A 26,378-nucleotide genomic window follows, 5' to 3' on the forward strand; every position below is an offset into this window, starting at 1 on the left:
TCATGAGAATCACTCAAGTCAAACAGCTTCAAAAGCTTCATTTACAGAGTTGTAGCTTCAAAAGCTTCATTTACAGAGCTCTAGCTTCAAAGCTTCACTTGCAAAGCTTCACCTAAAAACCTTCAGTGCATGGTATACAAATACCGCATCCGAACAACCGCCACTTCGGCCCATACATGGATTCAATTTAAAGTCTCCAACCAATAGACTCTATTGATCGAAGACTTGAGGGGCTACATTATGTACCATATAATGGGCCTCAACTGGGCCTCATGAAAAATACTTGGGGGACTTAGCCCATCACTTATGTATTGAGGAACGAGCCTTTATTTTATAAAAGGGACTCCCTCACCATCATTAGAGAGCATCAACTCTAGCACATTATTCATGTATTGAGGAGCGAGCCCTTATTTTATAAAAGGGACTCCCTCACCACCATTAGAGAGTATCGCCGCCTACTGAGCAACCGCCTCGCTGCGAGCATCAACTCTAGCCCATCATTTATGTATTGAGGAACGAGCCCTTATTCTATAAAAGGGACTCCCTCACTGTCGTTAGAGAGCATCAACTCTAGCCTATTATTCATGTATTGAGGAACGAGCCCTTATTTTATAAAAGGGACTCCCTTACCATCATTAGAGAGCATCAACTCTAGCCTATCATTCATGTATTGAGGAGCGAGCCCTTATTCTATAAAAGGGACTCCCTCACCTTCAAACACCGCAAGCCAAGCCAACCAAGGCAACATAAGCCACGAGCCGAGCAGCCTCGCAGCGTGTGCTACTTCTAGTTGAGCGTCATTTCAGATTGAGCACTGCCTCATATCAAGCATCAGTTCAAGACAGCATCTAGTTACTTCGACCCACACATAGACTGAATTTCAAGTCTCCAACCAAAAGACTCTCTTGACTGAAGACTTGGGGGACTACTGTTTATACCATATTTAGGGCCTCGTATTTAGACCTCGTATAAATACTCAGGGGACTTAAATGTAATTATGTAATAAAGGAATGGGCAAATATGTAATTAGGGGATGAGCCCTTATTCTATAAAAGGGCCTCTTCACCCTCACAAACCCTAAGTCTCTCCTATCTAGAGCAAAGCTCTTACACTCTCTCCCTCACAAATACTCTCAGATAAATACAATCAGTGTGGACGTAGCCCAAACCTTGGGGTGAACCACAATACATCTTCTGTTATTTACTTTTCTTGCAGATTCACGGTCGGATTTACGTTGTTCCAAGGCATCCGGTTTTGTGCATCAACAGGAACCAAAACTCTCTATTTTTGGGCTGAAATGGTGCATGGGAGGCCACATGAGTGATTTGCAGGGGATGGATGGTGGTGATCAACGAGAAAAATGGCAAAAATTCGCCGGATTTGGAACGGGTTGAAAGGGAAAGGTTCATGATCCCATGCCTCTCACTCCTCTCTCCTTTCTTCCCTTCTCTTCCTCCCATTGGTCCACGCACCTCCTCCTTCTTTGGTTCGTCCGCCTCCCATCAGATGGGGACTTCCTCCCCCGTACCACCTTCCTTCCATTTCTCCTCATTTTTTGATTGGTCATCTCTTTCTTTTAACTTAGCAGTCCCTTATTTCCTTCCTTTACTTCTGATTGGTTACCATTCCCACATGGTGGGAGTTCAAATAATTTATAATCTAAAATGTAAGTAACCAATTTCAAACGTCCGTAACTATACCGTTATAATCCGAACTAGCAGACGGTCTTCGCCTATGCGTTCATACCATTGAGTACTATGCAAATACGCCAAAAGAATAAGTCATACGCTTCTCTAGACGATGGTCAACGGAAGTCAAAGTCCTTGCCTTTAGAGCATTTTCGTCAATTCACGCTTTTAAAATTAATAAAAACGTAAAATTAGAAACGGGTTGTCACAGTATGAGTTAGTTTGCCGTGGTTTCAGAAATAGTGGGAGTTATTTTAAGGAAACTTTAACGAAAAGTTCCCAGTACTATTCACTTTAACAAAAAACCACATTTTTACACTAAAAAGTCAATCATGGTACTATTCACTTTACCCTTTATTTTGTCCTTATCGTTAAAACTCTAAGTTTTCAAACACTTTTCATTAATTTTCCTTTATTTTAATTATGTTTCAGAAATAGTATGAATTAGTTTAGTTACGTTTCAAAAATAGTGTGAATTATTTTAATTTTTTTGTTTATCTTGAAAAAGATATAAGTATTATAATGGAGTAGAATCATAAAGGCATCCTTCTCCTTCATGATAAATTCCAAACGTTAACGCGAACAAGGAAATTTAAGGATTTTGTTTAGTGTGGGTGAATACATATAAACGCGACAAAGTATAAAGGCCTTCCTGTTTGTAGCTTGATTCATTCCTTGTTTTAATATAGTCATGATGATGTTTTCCTCAAGTCATCCATCGATTCCATCCCTTTATATATGCTAGAGATGAAGAAGCAAATTAATGCTAACAAAAGTAAAGAATGTAAAGGAGAAAAAAAATAAGAGAAAAAAGAAAATAATATTGCAGTCTTATCGGATTAGAAATGTGATTGTGTAAATCCTAGTGTATCTAGGAGTATCTTGTATATTCCCTTTAGTAGTTTAATTCCTATAAGAAATGTAATCCCATTAGGATACAAATTCTACCCATCGTACTACTATCAATAAAGGTACAAGGGCATGATACAACATGCAACTTTGAATTACATTTCTCTTTTCTCTGTATTGCCGCCGGCCCCTCTCCCTCTCTGTCATTTGTACAGTTCAGTAAAATAGGCCTACAACACGTTACCAGCATGCTCTTGCCAGAAGCTAAGGAAGTAAAAGATCATGGATGAGGCTTTCTTCTACAAATTCAAAGACTTTCAATTGATTTCTGCCAATCAGGTTCTTCTAAAATAAATTAAGATATTTGAAAAAACCTTGAAGCATGAAATAGGATTTCGAGTGCCACGTGTCGGGATGTAATTAGTTGTGCAAATTTTAGATAGGATCAAGTCTTTCTTGAGGTGGATGTTAAAATAACACCTACCCTTTACAAATTTCCCAACAACCGTGATGAGTAAAGGGTTTTTTCATGTCCTCCATATACAATTCCTCCGCTTGGTGTACCTAGACAATATAATTACAAAAATTAAAGGAAATTTATTTATGAAATTAAATGTAATATAATTAAATATTTAAAATAACTTGTGAAAACACTTATTTCGTAGTAGTTTCGGAGATTCGCGGGAGTGATGCCTCCATAGAACTCGTAGTACTTTTTCGACGTACGAGTCCAAACACCCCACTTGTTTAAGAACTACTCTTGACACTTTCTTCCGATACCCATCTATAGGCCCTGCAAAGAGCTTCATCTTCTTTTCGGGTCCAAGCCTTTCCTTTCATTGCAGATGTGGCCATTTGAAATTTATTCAAACAATTAAATGAAAGATTATTGGAAGAGGTAAAATAGTATGGAATGGTGAAAAGGATGCGAGAAATGGTGTAGGAATGACATAGGTATTTATAGGAAAAAAAAAATTAGCATTTTTTTTTAAATTCGTCCAAAAAAAATTCAAATTCCAATGGTAATCTAATGTCAACTAGCCGTTGGCTGTCAAGTGGGCTGGGCTGCAGGGCTGGTTGGCTGGCTGGAAATGACCAACCCGCTGGCCCGATTTTGGTTTTTTAGCCTAGTGGGGCCCATAAACCCTTTGGCCTAGCCCTCGGTTGGAGATGGCCTAACCTCCTAAATTGTTCTCCTTTTTCTTCAAAATCTCGTATTCATCTATGTTTTGAATCATCAATGCGTAAATGTCGTGATGGGCTCTAACATGCTTGATTTCATCAAGAATGTCCTTAATTCATGTGATCGTGGAATTTAGGTGTAAAACTATGTGTGTTGTATGCGAATGCGGATTTATGGTTTGAAAGGTTAATCAATACAAATGCATTACCTCACTGGTGTAACTCTAAGAAAGAATGGTGCGATGTGAGCTACATCATGAACTATTCTTGACGAATAGCCTATGGCGAGGCGTTAAGAAGATAAGTTTCTAATGAACGCGTCTATATATGTGTAGAAGGCGGCGTGTATGCAAGATGAGCCTTTGTTAGGCGTAGAGAAATAATGCGTATGATAGTTGTAGAGAAGATGAACAGTAGTCCTGGTAGGGAGAGTAAGCCTATCAAATCGGGAATCTAGGATAAGATATCCAATCTTCTTACGATTATGATTGCATTATCTAATTTCTAAGATATCCTAATTTGACTTGAATTAGGGTTTTCTTACTTAGGAGACAAGTAACATCTTCAATGTGTAGTATGTCAGACTAAGGACTACGCTCATGGGTTACGAGTATTCCGGTCCCTCTTGCCACCCGAGATGCCACAGGTTATAAGCCCAGAAAATCATATTCCCACATCCTGTATGTTATAGGGACCATTTTTTATTTTGTCCATACACAAAGAAACATCGATATATAGTTGGCATATTTATTTCACGAAAAAGGAAGAACATTCATAAAGGAATACAATTATGAAAATAGGGAAATGATATGCTTGGCATATTTATTTCACGAACAACAACCGCAGCAGGATATCTTCACCATTATCCAAGGAAACTTTTGTACCAGCTTGCTGAGAGTTTTGGGTGCCTCTTAAGTCCATCATTGTAATCTATATAGACGAAACCAAATCGTAAGGTGTATCCAGAAGCCCATTCAAAATTGTCCAGCAATGACCATGCAAAGTATCCCTTCACATTTACACCATCACTGCACAAAAAAGGCGAATTTCAAATGTAAGTATGTCTAGTGTAGTGATAAGTAAAAGATATAAGTTAAACCTTATTTAACTTTTAAAAAGAACTTACTTGATTGCTTTTCGAAGATAGTCGAGGTGGTGGTAGTGGTAATCAATTCTGTGGGTATCATTGAGGGATTGCGGAAGTGACAATGTGGGATCATCGAACTCGTCAAGGCCTGCAATATAATTAATTTTTTATTTGATGTTTTTAATTGACGAAGAGGCGAAGAATTATAGATTCATCATTTCATTCCTATCGATTCAACAGATTGCTAAATGTTTGAGAGTTCCCATCTAGTTTTATATGTAGATCACGTATAGATGTCAACTGCATTTTACACCATATACATGTGAAGCATTAATTATTTAGTTAATCAAGGTTTAAAAATAATTACCGTTCTCAGTAATGTAAATGAGCGGATTATTATATTTGTGCTTTGCGTAGAGTAAAATCTCTCGAATGCCTTTTGGATAAATAACTAGCCAGCTTGAAGCAGCCTGCAACCCCAATTTATGAAGGTAAGTTAACTAAATGAAAATCAATTACTCTTTGAATGCAAATAGTTTAGCTAATTGTTCGATGCGTACCGGAGGACCAATGGGGACTCCATTAAGCTCGGCTGCCACAACATTTAGGAATATGAGATTTTAAATATTTTGATGAACTTAAATTACTCAAATTAAATAATTGGTTTCTCATTTTGTACTCACTTGATTCAAAAACGCGAGCATCGGTCAGGAAGCTTGCATTTGCAGAATTATTATGAGGTTGATCGCTTGAATAGTGAGTAGTATAATAATTCATTCCAACAAAATCAAATGACCCTTTTATTAACTTGGATTCTTCTTGTGTAAATTTAGGTAATCTTTCTTTAACAAGAACTTGCATACTGTGCGGATATTGGCCGCTTGTCAATGGCTCCATAAACCTACATAATCATTGAAATTTCATCAATAAATTTTGTATTATTATCATATAAATGAACACTTAATTGGGTTGATATATAAGTTTGGAATTAATAAACTTGCCATCCAAACATAAAATCCAAAGATCGATTCGCAGCATTCCGATGACGCGTTGCGTTAGAAACCGGCACAAACCAATTTGTCGCTAATGTTATTCCTATCACGCCTTCTTGAGATGCCTGCACATCACCAACCAAACTTGATTAGTTACGGTATGAAAAAAGGTAAATTAACCCTATCTCATTAATTTAATATTACAACATTGAGTATTAATATGACCTGATATTTAGTCTTGTACACTTTAACAGCATGTGCATGAGCGAGGAGGAAGTGGTGTGCTACTATATAGGGTTCGGTAGCCGAATCACCGCCGGTGCAGTTTAAGTTCTGCCAAGCAGAACATCGCCCGGGTGCTAATTCTCCTGATGCATAGCCAAAAGTAATAAAAGTATATGGCTCATTTAGTGTGATCCAATGCTTTACCCGATCGCCAAATAACTTAAAGCAAAGTTCCGCGTAGTCTCGAAAATGATTGCTGCAACATGGAAAATTAAAAATCAGTTGCATGCTGATTTTGAAGGTTTACGCATTATAGCAATATACATTTGAATATCTAAACGATCAATCGTCAAGAAGATAAAGAATTATTATTAATTAGAGAATCAAAGTCTACTACTTACACAATTTGACGGTTTAAGAAACCACCATATTCTTCTTCTAAGGCTTGAGGAAGATCCCAATGAAAGATTGTCGCATATGGCGTTACACCTGTGCATTATCAATAAAAGCAACACGCTTGATTATATAACATGTAACTCTTAATATGTATATATGTACATGTGTGTGTGTGTGTGTATTTGTGAGGTGGGATGATATATGAGATTAAGCAGTTGCATCACCTTTGTTTAGGAGTTCATTGATGAGATTGTTGTAGTATTGTACTCCTTCCTTGTTCACACCCCCACTTAGCTTTCCATCTAATTATATAATTAAAATTAAGAACATAAGCAAATACATTGGAAAGGGGAACAAAATAGGTTAAACTACAGATATTATTGGTTATATTACTCAGAGCAAACATCATGCATGGACACACTACTTCGTCCCAACTAATTAATGCGAATGCGGATGATCAACTTACTTGGTAACAATCTGGACCATGAGATAGAGAACCTATAAGCATCCAATCCCATATCATTCATAATCTTTACATCTTCCTATATAGAATAACGCAATATGTATTATAAGAAAATGCCTCATCTTCAACCTCCTTAATTTTCTTAAGGCCGTAAATTCTTTAATTCTCCTTATACTATTGAATAATTCAGAAGGACTGGAGAACAAAGTTAATGATATTTTTGAACCTTATAGCGGTGGTATTGATCATCAGCCACGTCCCCATTGCTTCCATCAATGATTTTTTCTGCAATTAACCATGTAAAATTTTCATTATCTTCATAAACCTCATGGTTTAGGCCTCGTCCCCCATCAATGTCTAACCCTTGTAAAGGTTAAGAATAAATCTGTATTAATCAAGGTTCAATTCAATCTGGCACCGGTGTAGGTACCTGGATACTGGTGGGTGAAGTTATCCCATATGCTTGGTCCTTTACCACCTTCATCCCATGCACCTTCATACTGAAATTAATTTACACATATAAGGGTACAAAATGAGCATGTTAGTATTTTCCTGAATGTATGTTAATAGGTCTGACATTAAATAAAAACCCTAACAACTTATTAAGTGCAGAAACACAAACTTGGTAAGATGCTGATGCTGAACCAAATACAAAGCCTGATGGAAAACTGCTTCTGTTCAAGGAAGCACTGCTATAACGACTAGGTATAACAGCAGTAGTTTTACCATCTCCCGCTGCAAAGCCAGTTAGTAGTAGCACACCCAACAGCAGTGACTGTAACCTGGTTGCCATTGCTAATTAGAGCTTTTGGTGAACGGGAATGGTTGTGGCCTTCCTCGCATGGCGTTTATATAGAGAAAGTATGTACGAGGAAAACATGTAACCCTTAATATTTAATTAAGAACGTGGATCAATACAGATAATAAATAATTAGTAAAAGTATAGATTGTGAATAAGTACCAAAAGTCTTCGATATCAATTGGCTAGACACCTTCGCAACATTATAAATAATTTAGAATATCACGAGAATATAGCCCTATATAATCTAATCGTGATAAGGTCATGACTTGCATAGTTGCATTAAGTTGCCCTACATAATCTAATCGTGATAAGGTCATGACTTACATTAAGTTGGGAACGTGCACATAGCGTACGTGAAACTTAATATCTTGGAGATTTCAATGAACAGATTATGGTGAGGTGAAAACTTTATTAGGGATGGGGTAAAAAAAGCAGGGGGTGAAAGTCTATTTCTTCACGTTTTTCCTCCAAACCTATTGAAATGTGTAACAAGTTAAGAGGTATTGTACATACAAAAACGAATTAAGTACTTGTTTGTGGGAACTGGATATACTGGTTTGTTAATATTAATGTTGTTCCATATTTTGTAATTATTTTAGAGTTAGATATGTTTAATTCCAGCTTGGAATTTGACAATTTGTTAAGGAAATTCAGCTGGTCTCAGTAACATAATAAAAGACTACAAAAGTGTTCTAGAAGGCTGACCACTACACCAAAACTATCAGAAAGTGGATTGAAATAGAGATGTATCCCTATGCTAGTTTGGAGGGTTCGCGCCTAATCCATTGCTACAGCAAAATTGTCAAAAAAAAAGTAGTTATACTGTAGAAATTGTCAAAAAGTGGATTGAAATAGAGATGTATCCTTATGCTAGTTTGGAGGGTTCACGCCTAATGCATCGCTACAGCAAAATTGTCGAAAAAATTAGTTATATTGTAGTTTTGATAGCAAGCAACGGGAACAAAAAGGTTCCATAGTTCTGGTTCTAGACTTCTAAGAGAGTAATTAGAATACGAGAGTGTAAAGGGTAAAGTTTTAGTTCTAGTTCTGTACTTTCTTGAGACAAAGGGTTTATATACATAAATTCACACATCCATCTTGAATAAAACTTTTTTTTATTTTTTTTTATTTTTAAGAAACATCTGCGATACAAGAGAATTTTATTGGTAACGAAAGAAAGTTACATCTAGTTAAAAGGGACATAAACTTTACCTCTCATAATACAAGGAAAAAAAAGAAGCTTTAATGAAAAGAACTTGGACCTAACTTTAATTTAACCAAATACTACCATAAACTATTATTTAACCTAATAAACTTAAAATTTAATCTTAATGACAAACTATTCATATACCAGCCCTCCAAACTTGCCCCTAACGGAAAGCCTATTACCTTATTAAATATGAAGGTGATGAAATGGCGTCCACCATCCCCACTTCCATTTTCCACTGCCGTCCACCATCCCACTTTCATTATTCCAACTACCACAGGTGCCAAACTAATAAACAAAACCAACTGTCCTTTGTTTCACTATGGGTATGTAGAAAACTTGATTTTTAAAGTGAGCTTTAGATGATTTTTGTTTTTTTAATTCATAAAATATAGCTATTTTTGTATGTTTTTCTAATTCATAGAATATTGCTATTTTTGTATGTAAAAAGATTTCATGGTCCTGCAATTTAATTTCAGTCAAATTGTTTATTTATTTTTCGTTGCTCAACATAGTTTTGATACATTTCTCAGCAGTCCTTATTTTTCGTTGCTCAACACAGCTTTGATACATTTCTCAACAATCCTTAGAGATTTGTAATTTGCACTGTAACATGCGCAATACTCTCTTCGGAATCATACGCGCATGTGTGTGTATAAATGAAGACAACAAATTTCCTTTCCTTTTTTTTTTAATACAAGAAGCAAATGTAATTTGTCTTACATCAGAAGTGACCAAAACAGAAGCAAACCATAATAAACAAGAAGCATATGGTATCGGGTACAAGCTGCAAAGATCATAAGTATCAGGTAAATACAAACTAACAAGAAGCATATGGTATCGGGTACAAGCTGCAAAGATCATAAGTATCAGGTAAATACAAACTAACATATATTAAGATCCACATAACAGAATACTAAGTGATCAAAACACTAAGCATCGGGAGGTACAAACCAAAGTATGATCAAACAAACTGATCGAATCATCACCAAATCGGAAAATTCATTCATACCAGATGTGGAATAATTATTAAGTACACTCGTAAACATTTATTTAAAAAAAAAAACAAAAACAAAAAATTATGATAATTCTTGTTTCCACAAAGATGTTCAACGCTAATATACTATTGTCATTGACGGTATGTAATTAAAACTCCAACGACTCTTTTTGGTTACAAAAGGCTCTAACTAATTCATTCCCCTCTTTATCCGGTAAACTTAAAATTTAATCTTAATGACAAACTATTCATATACCAGCCCTCCAAACATAAAAGCTCGCGACCAAACTAAAAGCTCAACACAATAAATTTTTTTTTCAAACTTGCCCCTAAAGGAAAGCCTATTACCTTATTAAATATGAAGGTGATGAAATGGCGTCCACCATCCCCACTTCCATTTTTCACTGCCGTCCACCATCCCACTTTCATTATTCCAACCACCACACGTGCCAAACTAATAAACAAAACCAACTGTCATTTGTTTCACTATGGGTATGTAGAAAACTTGATTTTTAAAGTGAGCTTTAGAAGATTTTTGTTTTTTTAATTCATAAAATATAGCTATTTTTGTATGTTTTTCTAATTCATAGAATATTGCTATTTTTGTATGTAAAAAGATTTGATGGTCCTGCAATTTAATTGCAGTCAAATTGTTTATTTATTTTTTGTTGCTCAACACAGTTTTGATACGTTTCTCAACAGTCCTTATGTCAATTTTTTTTTTCCAAACACTGCTCCTGACGGAAGAATCCCAAAAGAGCCATGAATACAAAAAGGGAAAAACGTATTTATCAAAGTATTATATGTTTTTCAATCCCACAAAAAAAACACCATAAATTTACATGAGAGAGAGGAGAGAGAACAGAGAAGAGGGGACTGAAAATTTCATGAAGTTGAATTCAACCTGTTATACATAGCCAAATCAAAAGTAATCCATATATAGATTATACTATTAAATAGCAATATATAAGACTACCATTTTTTGGAGAAAGACGTGCGATCAATCAAGATTCAAGATTGTGTTATTTTGTCAAAACTTTGTCTTTATTTTGTTCATGTTCAAAAATAATCTGAGTTATTTTAGTTTAATTTCTGAAATAGTACGGGGTTATTTTGGTTCAGTTTCAGAAATAGTGTGGGTTATTTTGCTGTAGTTCCCGAAATAGCGTGGATTATTTTTGTTCAGTTTCAAATATTGTGTGGGTTATATTGTTGTAGTTATACAAATAGTGCATTTTGTTCCCTTCAAGAAATAGTGTGGGTTATTTTGATTCAGTTTTCAGAAATAGTGTGTAATTTTGCTGTAGTTCCAAAAATAGTATGAGTTATTTTGGTTTAGTTTTAGCTATAGTGTTGGTTATTTTGCTTTAGTTTTAGAAATAGTGTTTATTTTGTTCCCTTCCACAAATACTATTATGGCTCAGTTTCAGAAATAGTATGCGACACACCCCGACCCGAAATGTCCACTAGGACTCCGAATTGAGCTGTGCTGGCTGACACCTGGAAGGTGACGAAGCAATAAAGTGTAGTGATGTGGAAGATGTGAATAAATTTAAACCTAAAAGTGCCTAAATACAGAGTGAGCTGTGAGCGGGAATGAACCCAATTCACACGTGATGACATAGCATAAGTACAGTACAGTAAAATAGAGTGAGAATTATACCATCGATCGTAATCGTCTACACCAAGATTTGCCAATAATCCTCGTCGGTACGAAACTTTGCTACTAGAACCTGGGGAGGCGAAAAACAAAAGGGTGAGTGGGCAAAAACAAAACTTTAGAAAACACAATTCTCTTTTCTGAAAGTAATAACCCCTCACTGTAAAACTCGTATAATTTCCCAGAAAATAATAACACGTAGGTACATAAGGATAATGCTTAGAAACAGTGAAAACAGAGGTATGCCAGGTCAAGATGTTCAACCATAAAATGTGTAAGCCAGGTGATACCAATCAATGTAAAATAGTATGCAAGCCGGAGTCACCTAATGTGACATGTACGGCTGAATCTATAGCTCGTCAAGTATGCCTGCACACGAGTCTGAACCACCTATTGTGGTCTGTACGACAAGGCTGGTGTAGATAAGTACGCTCAAGTGCTACGATCACGTGAAGGCTGTGCGAATAATCGCAGGTCACCTACGAGTCGAAACCACCTATTATGGTCTGTACGACAGGGTTGTGCACCAAACTTGGATCCAAGGTGAGCGTGCGGTGCAAGAGGTGAACATAACGTGAAAGACTGTGCCCTGGCCACGGGCGGGAGCACTAACACCGGGGTGCAGGATAATGAGCTCTAAATGCATCTACGTATAATCACAACAATACATTTCATTATCATCAATATATATCACTTGAAGCTTACCTGAGCGTCCGCAACGTCAAACAACAACATGCATATATATATTCTAATGCATATTCTAAAATGTAATCCAATTGACATGGCATTTAAAATCGTAAATCCATTTAAAACATTTCTGGGAAAATGTAGAGCATATATATGTATATAGAAAACCAAAAGCCCACTCACCTAGAGTTCGCGCTACAACTCCCTTGCACGAATATCAAGGTGTCACGAACAATCGTCATCTAGAACAATTATCAAATAACATCTCAGAATTCTTATCGATAGAACACGTAACTTAATAAAACACATCCCCAAGGACATTCTAAAATGATTCGAACCCCATTGACCAAAAGTCAATTGTCGGTCAATGATCGACGGTGGGGTCCGCAAGCCTACGTAATCCGTACCTCGGATTTTCGATCCGTAACTTCTAAAGATATACATTATGCTGCTACAACATCCTACTAAAGTTTCATTATGATCCAACGGTTGGATCTTCGCCAATTGCAAATTCAAGTGGCGGTCAACGTTTTAATTTACAAACTTACAAATCTAATTTGGGGAGATCCGTACGTAGGATTCCCAATCTGTAAGTTCCTAAGGTCCTCAAATATTACGAATAATAAGCTATTAAAGTTTGGTGATGATCCAACAGTTAGATCGTCGATTCTTATAATGACCAAGTCACGGACCTTAGTGAAATTGTACCAAAACAATGGAATTTCATTAATCGGACATCACATATGGAATTGGGTATGAAGTTTAGCCTAGGAAAGTCAGGGGATACCTCGACCCACGCGCCTCCGTATCCGACCGTCGACCGCCCCAACTTGCCAAAAAAATCAACTATTTCTAAAAATTCTCAAACTTCATAAAAATGAAGATCTCAGTGAGTAAAGCGGGTCTTATACCTGCGGCCAAGTCCAATTTGGCCAGGAAAAGCTTCAAATCGCCAAGAACTCGTCGGAACCCTAGAATTTTAGTGTCCTTATTCGATCAACCCGTAACACCACGGCCCCTAAAACTGTTTGGGCTTTGTTCTTGACCTCCAGAGAAGTGTTTTAGAAATAAGTGGATCGTCGCCTAGTACCCACGAAGCCGTGCGTCGGCCTTCACGAAATTGGAACTATTTATACTATATTTAGGGCCTCGTATTTAGACCTCGTATAAACACCCAGAGGAATTAAATGTAATTATGTAACAAAGGAATGGGCAAATATGTAATTAGGGGAGGAGCCCTTATTCTATAAAAGGGCATTTTCACCCTCACAAACCCTAAGTATCTCCTATCTAGAGCAAAGCTCTCACACTCTCTCCCTCACAAATACTCTCAGATAAATACAATCAGTGTGGACGTAGCCCAAACCTTGGGGTGAACCACGATACATCTTGTGTTATTTACTTTTCTTGCAAATTCACGGTCAGATTTACGTTGTTCCAAGACATCCGGTTTTGTGCATCAACAGGAACCAAAACTCTCTGTTTTTGGGCTGAAATGGGGGATGGGAGGCCACATGAGTGATTTTCAAATTATGGATAGTGGTGATCAACGAGAAAAATGGCAGAAATTCGCCAGATTTGGAACCGGGTCGAAACTGGGTTGCGAACGAGTTGAAAGGGAAGGGTTCATGATCCTGTGCCTCTCACTCCTCTCTCCTTTCTTCCCTTCTCTTCCTCCCATTGGTCCACTAACCTCATCCATTATGTACCATATATTGGGCCTCAACTGAGCCTCATGAAAAATACTTGGGGAATTAGCCCATCACTTATGTATTGAGAAGCGAGCCTTTATTTTATAAAAGGGACTCCCTTACCGTCATTGGGGAGCATCAACTCTAGCACCTTATTCATGTATTGATGAGCGAGCCCTTATTTTATAAAAGGGACTCCCTCACCACCATTAGAGAGTATCGTCGCCTACTGAGCAACCACCTCGCCGCAAGCATCAACTCTAGCCCATCATTTATGTATTGAGGAACGAGCCCTTATTTTATAAAAGGGACTCCCTCACCGTCATTAGAAAGCATCAACTCTAGCACATTTTGCATGTATTGAGGAACGAGCCCTTATTTTATAAAAGGGACTCCCTCACCATCATTAGAGAGCATCAACTCTAGCCTATCATTCATGTATTGAGGAGCGAGCCCTTATTCTATAAAAGGGACTCCTGCACCTTCATACGCCGCAAGTTGAGCCAACCAAGGCAACATAAGTCACGAGCCGAGCAGCCGAGCAGCGTGTGCTACTTCTAGTTGAGCGTCATTTCAGATTGAGCACTGCCTCATATCGAGCATCAGTTCAAGACAGCATCCAGTTACTTCGGCCCATACATGAACCGAATTTCAAGTCTCCAGCCAAAAAACTCTCTTGACTGAAGACTTGAGGGACTACTGTTTATACAATATTTAGGGCCTCGTATTTAGACCTCGTATAAATACTCAGGGGACTAAAATGTAATTATGTAATAAAGGAAGAGGCAAAGATGTAATTAGGGGATAAGCCCTTATTCTATAAAAAGGCCTCTTCACCCTCACGAACCCTAAATCTCTCCTATCTAGAGCAAAGCTCTCACACTCTCTCCCTCACAAATACTCTCAGATAAATACAATCAGTGTGGACGTAGCCCAAACCTTGGGGTGAACCACGATACATCTTGTGTTATTTACTTTTCTTGCAGATTCACGGTCATATTTACGTTGTTCCAAGACATCGGGTTTTGTGCATCAACATTTGGCGCCATCTGTGAGAATCGACACGAAAAGTTATGTCGGTTCTCTTTCATTTTTTTCACCTCCACCGTGAATCTGCAAAATCTGCAAAAATCCAACAACCCAAAGCTTTCCCAGAAAAACCCAGAAACATAAAGATCCAAATCTCAAACACTCCTCACAAGCCCACAGGGAAGATAAAGGTTGTTTTTTTTTTTTTTGGGTTTTGGGTTCGTATTCAGGACACCATTTGTCAAACCAACAACACTTCCTACACTATCTTGCCGGGAAAAGACCCATCCGCCGTCGTCCCTCCACCGACCCATCGGAGACCCTTAAAGGGTTTTGCCGTGATATTCTCCTCCGTCATATTTCTCTTGTCATTGGTCACATTAGTTATCCACCAAAGACCGGGGGCGCCGCCAAAAACAGTGACAGGACAACCAAATCACCACCACCAATACCGGCCAGCTTCAACCAGTTCAGAGACGAGGTCGTTTTCAGTGCTTAGAGGAAAATTAGAAAGAGTATCGGCCAAATCGTACCCTCATTTTTCAGAGGAAGCTTCGTATAATTGGACAAATGCCATGCTTTCTTGGCAAAGAACTGCATCCCATTTCCAGCCAAAAAAAAAATTGGATAATGATCCGAATGAGGAAAGCAAAACCAATTACAAAATATGCACTGCTCTTTGCTACTACAAGGTCACAGGAAGAAACAGAATGGTACTGCTAATGCGGGGTGCTGCGCTACTGTCACCGCCGCCATCGAGGGCACTCTCTCTCTCCTCCTTTCAGTCGTCCCACTGGCGTTTGATCTTCCTCAATGAAGCATACCGCCATGATTTGATCCCTAACTCTGCCGGCATTAATCGGACCCCCACAGCTAGAATGGCGTGGTTCAGTGGGAAAATGTCTTTAGGGAACTTTCCCGATCTTGCCGGGGCCGTGAAAAAGCTCCAGGAGAGCATTAAGAACATCGAGAAAAATTTCGATAGCGCCCTTGGGTTCGAAGACAGAGAGAAAGCCGAATCCGGCAATGAAGCTTTAGGATTACGGCCTTCATCTACGAATTGGATTATGTACTTTCTGGAGCAACAAGATGAGGAAAGTAATGTTGAATCATCAGAGAAAGCCGGGTCTTCTAAGCTTCCACCTAAGGTTGACAAATCACCTGGGGGAAACTGAACCTCTACAGCTCACATCTACAGTTGAGGAGAAAGAAGGGGCCAAAGCTGAAACTTTGAAACAATAGTATTGTGGGGACGACGATGCCGCCTACACTGAGGGAAACGACATCGCAGCCATTGGCGACGGCGATGAGGATGTCGAGTTCGTAGCAGTCGGCGCTCCACACCCATTGCCATGAAATGCACAACCCAAATCAAAGACGGTTCCGGTTCTGCTCCGCCGCTGCCGAGTTCCCTTCTTTCCTTCCCAAAGAGGTCAAAGATATCAAAAACCTGTTTGTCCAAGAACTTTTCGAGAGAAACCATCTGCCTGTTTTTGGGGAATGAGAATATGGGGTGGTGGATATTTTCTATGCTGCTGCAAAGAGCAAGAATGTTGAGTTTTTCAGGCTGCTTTTTTTACTTTGTGGTTTTGCCGAGGTTCATCTCTCTCTCTGAACCCCAGAGTGCTTACTGCTAGAATGCTTACTGCCACTAAGAAAAACTGTCGGAATTCCATTGCCAGCAATTGCAGTGGAGAAGTCGGAACACCCTCAGTGCCACCGCCATGCCACATTCTCCAGCTGTTTTGCAGCTCCTGAGAATAATAGAGACACTGCTTTTTTAGAAAGTGCCAAGCGGAAAAGCAACGAAGAAGATAAGTTTTCTTCAAATTCATATCCTCTTACTGGAAACCACATTATCACATGCATCTTGTGATATTTTATTCCTATCTTTAATAATTCCAACCCAAAACTACATTGTATATAAATAAAGGGGGGACAGGGTATCGTGGTTCTGGTACAAAGTAAGAGATCTTAAAGTTTGCTACAGCAAGAAAAACTCGTGCTTTCTCAAATCAGGGATATTGCCCTGCAGAATGCCCATCCTCTTCACCGGCAGACAAAAAAGTTTATACTTTGGGTCTCTGCTCACAGTTTCACTACTAGAGCAATGATAGACGAACAGAATAATAAAAGCAAAAAGCATGGCTACCCACTACTCAATCAATCTCGGAGATAATTGCAGAAAGGAAAGGAAAGAAGAAAAGCAAAAGATCTTCCTATTATTATGAGTCATTCTGTCTGCCAGATGAAAAGACAGAGAGAGTGCAGCAGAAAAACACAAACAAAAGCAAGGAATAAACACCCACCCCACCAGAGTGATGTGGTTTACTTTCCTTATTCTTGAATGATGTAATTTATCTTTTTTATCTCTCGGAGACATCAGTATAAACCCCATCAGAGGGTAGTAAAAAAAAAAAACGGCAAAGCCCAAAAAAAAAATGCGCTGGAATGTTGTGTAGATGGCGCAGGCCTATAAGCCCAAAATAGCTCCAACCAGGCGATCAAAAGTAAGCCCAATACTCCACGATTATTCGGCAACCTGCCGCTATTACCACCAACCAGGTGACCAAAAGTACACCCAGTACTCCAAAAATTATTCGGCAACCTGCCGCTATTACCACCAACCAGGAGATGAAATGTACAACCCGTACATTAATATCATTTGGCAACAAGTCATTCATGCCACCAACCAGGTGATGAAATGTACAACCCGTACTCTCCTTCATGCCACCAACCAGGTGATCAAAAGTACGCCTAGTACTTCAAAACATACATGAGCATTACTCATGTCATTCATACATAAACATTCATGAGCATCACTTATGACAATCATACATAAACATTCATGACCATCATTCATGTCAACATTCATGAGCATCACTCATGTTAATATTCATAAGTATCACTCATGACAACATCCATGAGCATCACTCATGTCAATCAACATAAACATTCATGAGCATCACTTAAGTCAAACAGCTTCAAAAGCTTCATTTACAGAGCTGTAGCTTCAAAAGCTTCATTTACAGAGCTCTAGCTTCAAAGCTTCACTTGCAAAGCTTCACCTAAAAAGCTTCAGTGCATGGTATACAAATACCGCATCCGAACAACCACCACTTCGGCCCATACATGGATTCAATTTGAAGTCTCCAGCCAATAGACTCTATTGATCGAAGACTTGAGAGGCTACATTATGTACCATATAATGCGCCTCAACTGGGCCTCATGAAACATACTTGGGGGACTTAGCCCATCACTTATGTATTGAGGAGCGAGCCTTTATTTTATAAAAAGGACTCCCTCACCATCATTAGAGAGCATCAACTCTAGCACATTATTCATGTATTGAGGAGCGAGCCCTTATTTTATAAAAGGGACTCCCTCACCACCATTAGAGAGTATCGCCGCCTAGTGAGCAACCGCCTCGCTGCGAGCATCAACTCTAGCTCATCATTTATGTATTGAGGAACGAGCCCTTATTCTATAAAAGAGACTCCCTCACCGTCATTGGAGAGCATCAACTCTAGCCTATTATTCATGTATTGAGGAACGAGCCCTTATTTTATAAAATGGACTCCCTCATCATCATTAGAGAGCATCAACTCTAGCCTATCATTCATGTATTGAGAAACGAGCCCTTATTCTATAAAAGGGACTCCCTCACCTTCAAACGCCGCAAGCCGAGCCAACCAAGGCAACATAAGCCACGAGCCGAGCAGCCTCGCAGCGTGTGCTACTTCTAGTTGAGTGTCATTTCAGATTGAGCACTGCCTCATATCAAGCATCAGTTCAAGACAGCATCTAGTTACTTCGACCCACACATAGACTGAATTTCAAGTCTCCAGCCAAAAGACTCTCTTGACTGAAGACTTGGGGGACTACTGTTTATACCATATTTAGGGCCTCATATTTAGACCTCGTATAAATACTCAGGGGACTTAAATGTAATTATGTAATAAAGGAAGGGGCAAATATGTAATTAGGGGATGAGCCCTTATTCTATAAAATGGCCTCTTCACCCTCACAAACCCTAAGTCTCTCCTATCTAGAGCAAAGCTCTCACACTCTCTCCCTCACAAATACTCTCAGATAAATACAATCAGTGTGGACGTAGCCCAAACCTTAGGGTGAACCACAATACATCTTGTGTTATTTACTTTTCTTGCAGATTCACAGTCGGATTTACGTTGTTCTAAGACATCCGGTTTTGTGCATCAACAGGAACCAAAACTCTCTATTTTTTGGCTGAAATGGTGCATGGGAGGCCACATGAGTGATTTGCAGGGGATGGATGGTGGTGATCAACGAGAAAAATGGCAGAAATTCGCCGGATTTGGAACGGGTTGAAAGGGAAGGGTTCATGATCCCATGCCTCTCACTCCTCTCTCCTTTCTTCCCTTCTCTTCCTCCCATTGGTCCACGCACCTCCTCCTTCTCTGGTTCGTCCGCCTCCCATCAGATGGGGACTTCCTCCCCCGTACCACCTTCCTTCCATTTCTCCTCATTTTTTTATTGGTCATCTCTTTCTTTTAACTTAGCGGTCCCTTATTTCCTTCCTTTACTTCTGATTGGTTACCATTCCCACATGGTGGGAGTTCAAATAATTTATAATCTAAAATGTAAGTAACCAATTTCAAACATCTGTAACTATACCGTTATAATCCGAACTAGCAAACGGTCTTCGCCTATGCGTTCATACCATCGAGTACTATGCAAATACGCCAAAAGAATAAGTCATACGCTTCTCTAGACGATGGTCAACGGAAGTCAAAGTCCTTGCCTTTAGAGCATTTTCGTCAATTCACGCTTTTAAATTAATAAAAACGTAAAATTAGAAACAGGTTGTCACAGTATGAGTTAGTTTGCCGTGGTTTCAGAAATAGTGGGAGTTATTTTAAGGGAACTTTAACGAAAAGTTCCCGGTACTATTCACTTTAACAAAAAACCACATTTTTACACTAAAAAGTCAATCATGGTACTATTCACTTTACCCTTTATTTTGTCCTTATCGTTAAAACTCTAAGTTTTCAAACACTTTTCATTAATTTTCCTTTATTTTAATTATGTTTCAGAAATAGTATGAATTAGTTTAGTTACGTTTCAAAAATAGTGTGAATTATTTTAATTTTTTTGTTTATCTTGAAAAAGATATAAGTATTATAATGGAGTAGAATCATAAAGGCATCCTTCTCCTTCATGATAAATTCCAAACGTTAACGCGAACAAGGAAATTTAAGGATTTTGTTTAGTGTGGGTGAATACATATAAACGCGACAAAGTATAAAGGCCTTCCTATTTGTAGCTTGATTCATTCCTTGTTTTAATATAGTCACGATGATGTTTTCCTCAAGTCATACATCGATTCCATCCCTTTATATATGCTAGAGATGAAGAAGCTAATTAATGCTAACAAAAGTAAAGAATGTAAAGGAGAAAAAAAATAAGAGAAAAAAGAAAATAATATTGCAGTCTTATTGGATTAGAAATGTGATTGTGTAAATCCTAGTGTATCTAGGAGTATCTTGTATATTCCCTTTAGTAGTTTAATTCCTATTAGAAATGTAATCCCATTAGGATCCAAATTCTACCTATCCTACTACTATCAATAAAGGTACAAGGGCATGATACAACATGCAACTTTGAATTACATTTCTCTTTTCTCTGTATTGCCGCCAGCCCCTCTCCCTCTCTGTCCTTTGTACAGTTCAGTAAAATAGGCCTACAATACGTTACCAGCACGCTCTTGCCAGAAGCTAAGGAAGTAAAAGATCGTGGATGAGGCTTTCTTCTACAAATTCAAAGACTTTCAATTGATTTCTGCCAATCAGGTTCTTCTAAAATAAATTAAGATATTTGAAAAAACCTTGAAGCATGAAATAGGATTTCGAGTGCCACGTGTCGGGATGTAATTAGTTGTGCAAATTAGATAGGATCAAGTCTTTCTTGAGGTGGATGTTGAAATAACACCTACCCTTTACAAATTTCCCAACAACCGTGATGAGTAAAGGGTTTTTCATGTCCTCCATATACAATTCCTCCGCTTGGTGTACCTAGACAATATACTTACGAAAATTAAAGGAAATTTATTTATGAAATTAAATGTAATATAATTAAATATTTAAAATAACTTGTGAAAACACTTATTTCGTAGTAGTTTCGGAGATTCGGGGGAGTGATGCCTCCATAGAACTCGTAGTACTTTTTGGACGTACCAGTCGAAACACCCCACTTGTTTAAGAACTACTCTTGACACTATCTTCCGAGACCCATCTATAGGCCCTGCAAAGAGCTTCATCTTCTTTTCGGGTCCAAGCCTTTCCTTTCATTGCAGATGTAGCCATTTGAAAATTATTCAAAAAATTAAATGAAAGATTATTGAAAGAGGTAAAATGGTATGGAATGGTGAAAAGGATGCGAGAAATGGTGTAGGAATGACTTAGGTATTTATAGGAAGAAAAAAAATTAGCATTTTTTTTTTTAAATTCGTCCAAAAAAAAATTCAAATTCCAATGGTAATCTGACGTCAACTAGCCGTTGGCTGTCAAGTAGGCTGGGCTGCAGGGCTGGCTGGCTGGCTGGAAATGACCAACCCGTTGGCCCGATTTTGGTTTTTTAGCCTAGTGGGGCCCAGAAACCCTTTGGCCTAGCCCTCAGTTAGAGACGTGTTTCGTGTCATTTAAAGTTATTTTTAACCTCATGGCCCTTTGACTGAGTCGGTTGGAGATGGCCTAACCTCCTAAATTGTTCTCCTTTTTCTTCAAAATCTCATGTTCATCTATGTTTTGAATCATCAATGCGTAAATGTTGTGATGGGTTCTAACATGCTTGATTTCATCCAGAATGTCCTTAATTCATGTGATCGTGGAATTTAGGTGTAAAACTATGTGTGTTGTATGCGAATGCGGATTTATGGTTTGAAAGGTTAATCAATACAAATGCATTACCTCACTGGTGTAACTCTAAGAAAGAATGGTGCGATGTGAGCTACATCATGAACAATTCTTGACGAATAGCCTATGGCGAGGCGTTTAGAAGATAAGTTTCTAATGAACGCGTCTATATATGTGTAGACGGTGGCGTGTATGCAAGATGAGCCTCTGTTAGGCGTAGAGAAATAATGCGTATGATAGTTGTAGAGAAGATGAACAGTAGTCCTGGTAGGGAGAGTAAGCCTATCAAATCGGGAATCTAGGATAAGATATCCAATCTTCTTACGATTATGATTGCATTATCTAATTTCTAAGATATCCTAATTTGACTTGAATTAGGGTTTTCTTACTTAGGAGACAAGTAACATCTTCAATGTGTAGTATGTCAGACTAAGGACTACGCTCATGGGTTACGAGTATTCCGGTCCCTCTTGCCACCCGAGATGCCATAGGTTATCAATTCTGTAGGTATCATTGAGGGATTGCGGAAGTGACAATGTGGGATCATCAAACTCGTCAAGGCCTGCAATATAATTAATTTTTTATTTGATGTTTTTAATTGACGAATAGGCGAAGAATTATAGATTCATCATTTCATTCCTATCGATTCAACAGATTGCTAAATCTTTGAGAGTTCCCATCTAGTTTTATATGTAGATCACTTATAGATGTCAACTGCATTTTACGCCATATACATGTGAAGCATTAATTATTTAGTTAATTAAGGTTTAAAAATAATTACCGTTCTCAGTAATGTAAATGAGCGGATTATTATATTTGTGCTTTGCGTAGAGTAAAATCTCTCGAATGCCTTTTGGATAAACAACTAGCCAGCTTGAAGCAGCCTGCAACCCCAATTTATGAAGGTAAGTTAACTAAATGAAAAACAATTACTCTTTGAATGAAAATAGTTTAGCTAATTGTTCGATGCGTACCGGAGGACCAATGGGGACTCCATTAAGCTCGGCTGCCACAACATTTAGGAATATGAGATTTTAAATATTTTGATGAACTTAAATTACTCAAATTAAATAATTGGTTTCTCATTTTGTACTCACTTGATTCAAAAACGCGAGCATCGGTCAGGAAGCTTGCATTTGCAGAATTATTATGAGGTTGATCGCTTGAATAGTGAGTAGTATAATAATTCATTCCAACAAAATCAAATGACCCTTTTATTAACTTGGATTCTTCTTGTGTAAATTTAGGTAATCTTTCTTTAACAAGAACCTGCATACTGTGCGGATATTGGCCGCTTGTCAATGGCTCCATAAACCTACATAATCATTGAAATTTCATCAATAAATTTTGTATTATTATCATATAAATGAACACTTAATTGGGTTGATATATAAGTTTGGAATTAATAAACTTGCCATCCAAACATAAAATCCAAAGATCGATTTGCAGCATTCCAATGACGCGTTGCGTTAGAAACCGGCACAAACCAATTTGTCGCTAATGTTATTCCTATCACGCCTTCTTGAGATCCCTGCACATCACCACCCAAACTTGATTAGTTACGGTATGAAAAAAGGTAAATTAACCCTATCTCATTAATTTAATATTACAACATTGAGTATTAATATGACCTGATATTTAGTCTTGTACACTTTAACAGCATGTGCATGAGCGAGGAGGAAGTGGTGTGCTACTATATAGGGTTCGGTAGCCGAATCACCGCCGGTGCAGTTTAAGTTCTGCCAAGCAGAACATCGCCCGGGTGCTAATTCTCCTGATGCATAGCCAAAAGTAATAAAAGTATATGGCTCATTTAGTGTGATCCAATGCTTTACCCGATCGCCAAATAACTTAAAGCAAAGTTCTGCGTAGTCTCGAAAATGATTGCTGCAACATGGAAAATTAAAAATCAGTTGCATGCTGATTTTTAAGGTTTACGCATTATAGCAATATACATTTGAATATCTAAACGATCAATCGTCAAGAAGGTAAAGAATTATTATTAATTAGAGAATCAAAGTCTACTACTTACACAATTTGACGGTTTAAGAAACCACCATATTCTTCTTTTAAAGCTTGAGGAAGATCCCAATGAAAGATTGTCGCATATGGCGTTACACCTGTGCATGATCAATAAAAGCAACACGCTCGATTATATAACATGTAACTCTTAATATGTATATATGTACATGTGTGTGTGTGTGTGTATTTGTAAGGTGGGATGATATATGAGATTAAGCAGTTGCATCACCTTTGTTTAGGAGTTCATTGATGAGATTGTTGTAGTATTGTACTCCTTCCTTGTTCACACCCCCACTTAGCTTTCCATCTAATTATATAATTAAAATTAAGAACATAAGCAAATACATTCAAAAGGGGAACAAAATAGGTTAAACTACAGATATTATTGGTTATATTACTCAGAGCAAACATCATGCATGGACACACTACTTCATCCCAACTAATTAATGCGAATGCGGATGATCAACTTACTTGGTAACAATCTGGACCATGAGATAGAGAACCTATAAGCATCCAATCCCATATCCTTCATAATATTTACATCTTCCTATATAGAATAACACAATATGTATTATAAGAAAATGCCTCATCTTCAACCTCCTTAATTTTCTTAAGGCCGTAAATTCTTTAATTCTCCTTATACTATTGAATAATTCAGAAGGACTGGAGAACAAAGTTAATGATATTTTTTAACCTTATAGCGGTGGTATTGATCATCAGCCACGTCCCCATTGCTTCCATCAATGATTTTTTCTGCAATTAACCATGTAAAATTTTCATTATCTTCATAAACCTCATGGTTTAGGCCTCGTCCCCCATCAATGTCTAACCCTTGTAAAGGTTAAGAATAAATCTGTATTAATCAAGGTTCAATTCAATCTGGCACCGGTGTAGGTACCTGGATACTGGTGGGTGAAGTTATCCCATATGCTCGGTCCTTTACCACCTTCATCCCATGCACCTTCATACTGAAATTAATTTACACATATAAGAGTACAAAATGAGCATGTTAGTATTTTCCTGCATGTATGCTAATAGGTCTGACATTAAATAAAAACCCTAACAACTTATTAAGTGCAGAAACACAAACTTGGTAAGATGCTGAAGCTGAACCAAATACAAAGCCTAATGGAAAACTGCTTCTGTTCAGGGAAGCACTGCTATAACGACTAGGTATAACAGCAGTAGCTTTACTATCTGCCGCTGCAAAGCCAGCTAGTAGTAGCACACCCAACAGCAGTGACTGTAACCTCATTGCCATTGCTAATTAGGGCTTTTGGTGAACTGGAATGGTTTTGGCCTTCCTCGCGTGGCGTTTATATAGAGAAAGTATGTATGAGGAAAACATGTAACCCTTAATATTTAATTAAGAACGTGGATCAATACAGATAATAAATAATTAGTAAAAGTATAGATTGTAAATAAGTACCAAAAGTCTTCGATATCAATTGGCTAGACACCTTCGCAACATTATAAATAATTTAGAATATCACGAGAATATAGCCCTATATGGGCTTGTTTGGTATTGATGTGCTTTGAAAAAAAGCTGCTGTGAGAATAAGCGGCTGTGAAAAAAATCAGCAGAGTGTTTGGTAAACTTTTTTGTAAAAGTGCTTTTGAAAAAAAAAACAGTCTGATTGTGGGTCTTTTCATTAAAGGAGCACTGTAGCTCCGTGTGCTTTAAAAAAAAGCCAGTTTTCCAAAGCTACAAATAGCAGCTTCAGCTTTTTCCTTTGATTTCAGCTTATTCTCACAGCAGCTTCCAAAATAAGCCTTTTTTTTTCAGTTTACCAAACACCTAAAACCCTCACAGCTTTTTTTCATGGGTGCTTTTTTTTTAAGCACCTCACTCCCAAACCGCCCCATAATCTAATCGTGATAAGGTCATGACTTGCATTAAGTTGGGAACGTGCACATAGCATACATGAAACTTAATATCTTGGAGATTTCAACGAACAGATTATGGTGAGGTGAAAATTTTATTAGGGATGGGGTAAAAAAGCAGGGGTGAAAGTCTATTTCTTCATGTTTTTCCTCCAAACCTATTGAAATGTGTAACAAGTTAAGAGGTATTGTACATACAAAAACGAATTAAGTACTTGTTTGTGGGAACTGGATATACTGGTTTGTTAATATTAATGTTGTTCCATATTTTGTAATTATTTTAGAGTTAGATATGTTTACTTCCTGCTTGGAATTTGACAATTTGTTAAGGAAATTCAGCTGGTCTCAGTAACATAATAAAAGACTACAAAAGTGTTCTAGAGGGCTGACCACTACACCAAAACTGTCAAAAAGTGGATTGAAATAGAGATGTATCCCTATGCTAGTTTGGAGGGTTTGCGCCTAATCCATAGCTACAGCAAAATTGTCAAAAAAAAAATTAGTTATATTGTAGAAATTGTCAAAAAGTGGATTGAAATAGAGATGTATCCTTATGCTAGTTTGGAGGGTTCACGCCTAACGCATCGCTACAGCAAAATTGTCGAAAAAATTAGTTATATTGTA

At 37.9% G+C, this 26,378-nt stretch overlaps 1 protein-coding gene across 3 annotated transcripts; it reads right to left on the bottom strand.

The window, feature by feature from the left end:
• Nucleotides 1-4,450: 4,450 nt before the first annotated feature.
• On the bottom strand, nucleotides 4,451-25,161 carry LOC139194043 (beta-glucosidase 13-like). 3 transcript variants are annotated; one of them, XM_070818193.1, is made up of 13 exons: nucleotides 24,961-25,143; nucleotides 7,313-7,382; nucleotides 7,109-7,167; nucleotides 6,886-6,961; nucleotides 6,644-6,721; nucleotides 6,425-6,512; nucleotides 6,024-6,279; nucleotides 5,808-5,923; nucleotides 5,490-5,707; nucleotides 5,367-5,398; nucleotides 5,174-5,276; nucleotides 4,846-4,954; nucleotides 4,451-4,747 (listed from the first exon to the last, which is right to left on the bottom strand). In XM_070818193.1, the coding sequence occupies exons 1-13, from the start codon at nucleotides 25,129-25,131 to the stop codon at nucleotides 4,582-4,584; spliced, it is 1,542 nt and encodes a 513-aa protein (XP_070674294.1). In that variant the 5' UTR covers nucleotides 25,132-25,143; the 3' UTR covers nucleotides 4,451-4,581. The 3 variants fall into 3 exon arrangements, with proteins under 3 accessions (XP_070674294.1, XP_070674292.1, XP_070674295.1); XM_070818191.1 differs by lacking the exon at nucleotides 24,961-25,143 and adding an exon at nucleotides 7,505-7,740; XM_070818194.1 differs by lacking the exons at nucleotides 4,451-4,747; nucleotides 4,846-4,954; nucleotides 5,174-5,276; ... (7 more) ...; nucleotides 7,109-7,167; nucleotides 7,313-7,382 and adding exons at nucleotides 22,212-22,410; nucleotides 22,630-22,732; nucleotides 22,823-22,854; ... (6 more) ...; nucleotides 24,565-24,623; nucleotides 24,769-24,838 and having other exon boundaries at nucleotides 24,961-25,161.
• Nucleotides 25,162-26,378: the final 1,217 nt, after the last annotated feature.

This window comes from Malus domestica, chromosome 03, assembly GCF_042453785.1.
Source record: "Malus domestica chromosome 03, GDT2T_hap1".
Taxonomy (NCBI): Eukaryota; Viridiplantae; Streptophyta; class Magnoliopsida; order Rosales; family Rosaceae; genus Malus; species Malus domestica.

Bases quoted from the DNA above. Each gene is read 5' to 3' on its own strand.
- LOC139194043 (XM_070818193.1), bottom strand. From the start codon at position 25,131: ATGGCAATGAGGTTACAGTCACTGCTGTTGGGTGTGCTACTACTAGCT. The intron at 7,168-7,312 runs GTACCTACACCG...GGTTAATTGCAG, and splicing joins CTTCACCCACCAGTATCCAG to AAAAAATCATTGATGGAAGC. The intron at 6,513-6,643 runs GTGATGCAACTG...GATAATGCACAG, and splicing joins CAATGAACTCCTAAACAAAG to GTGTAACGCCATATGCGACA.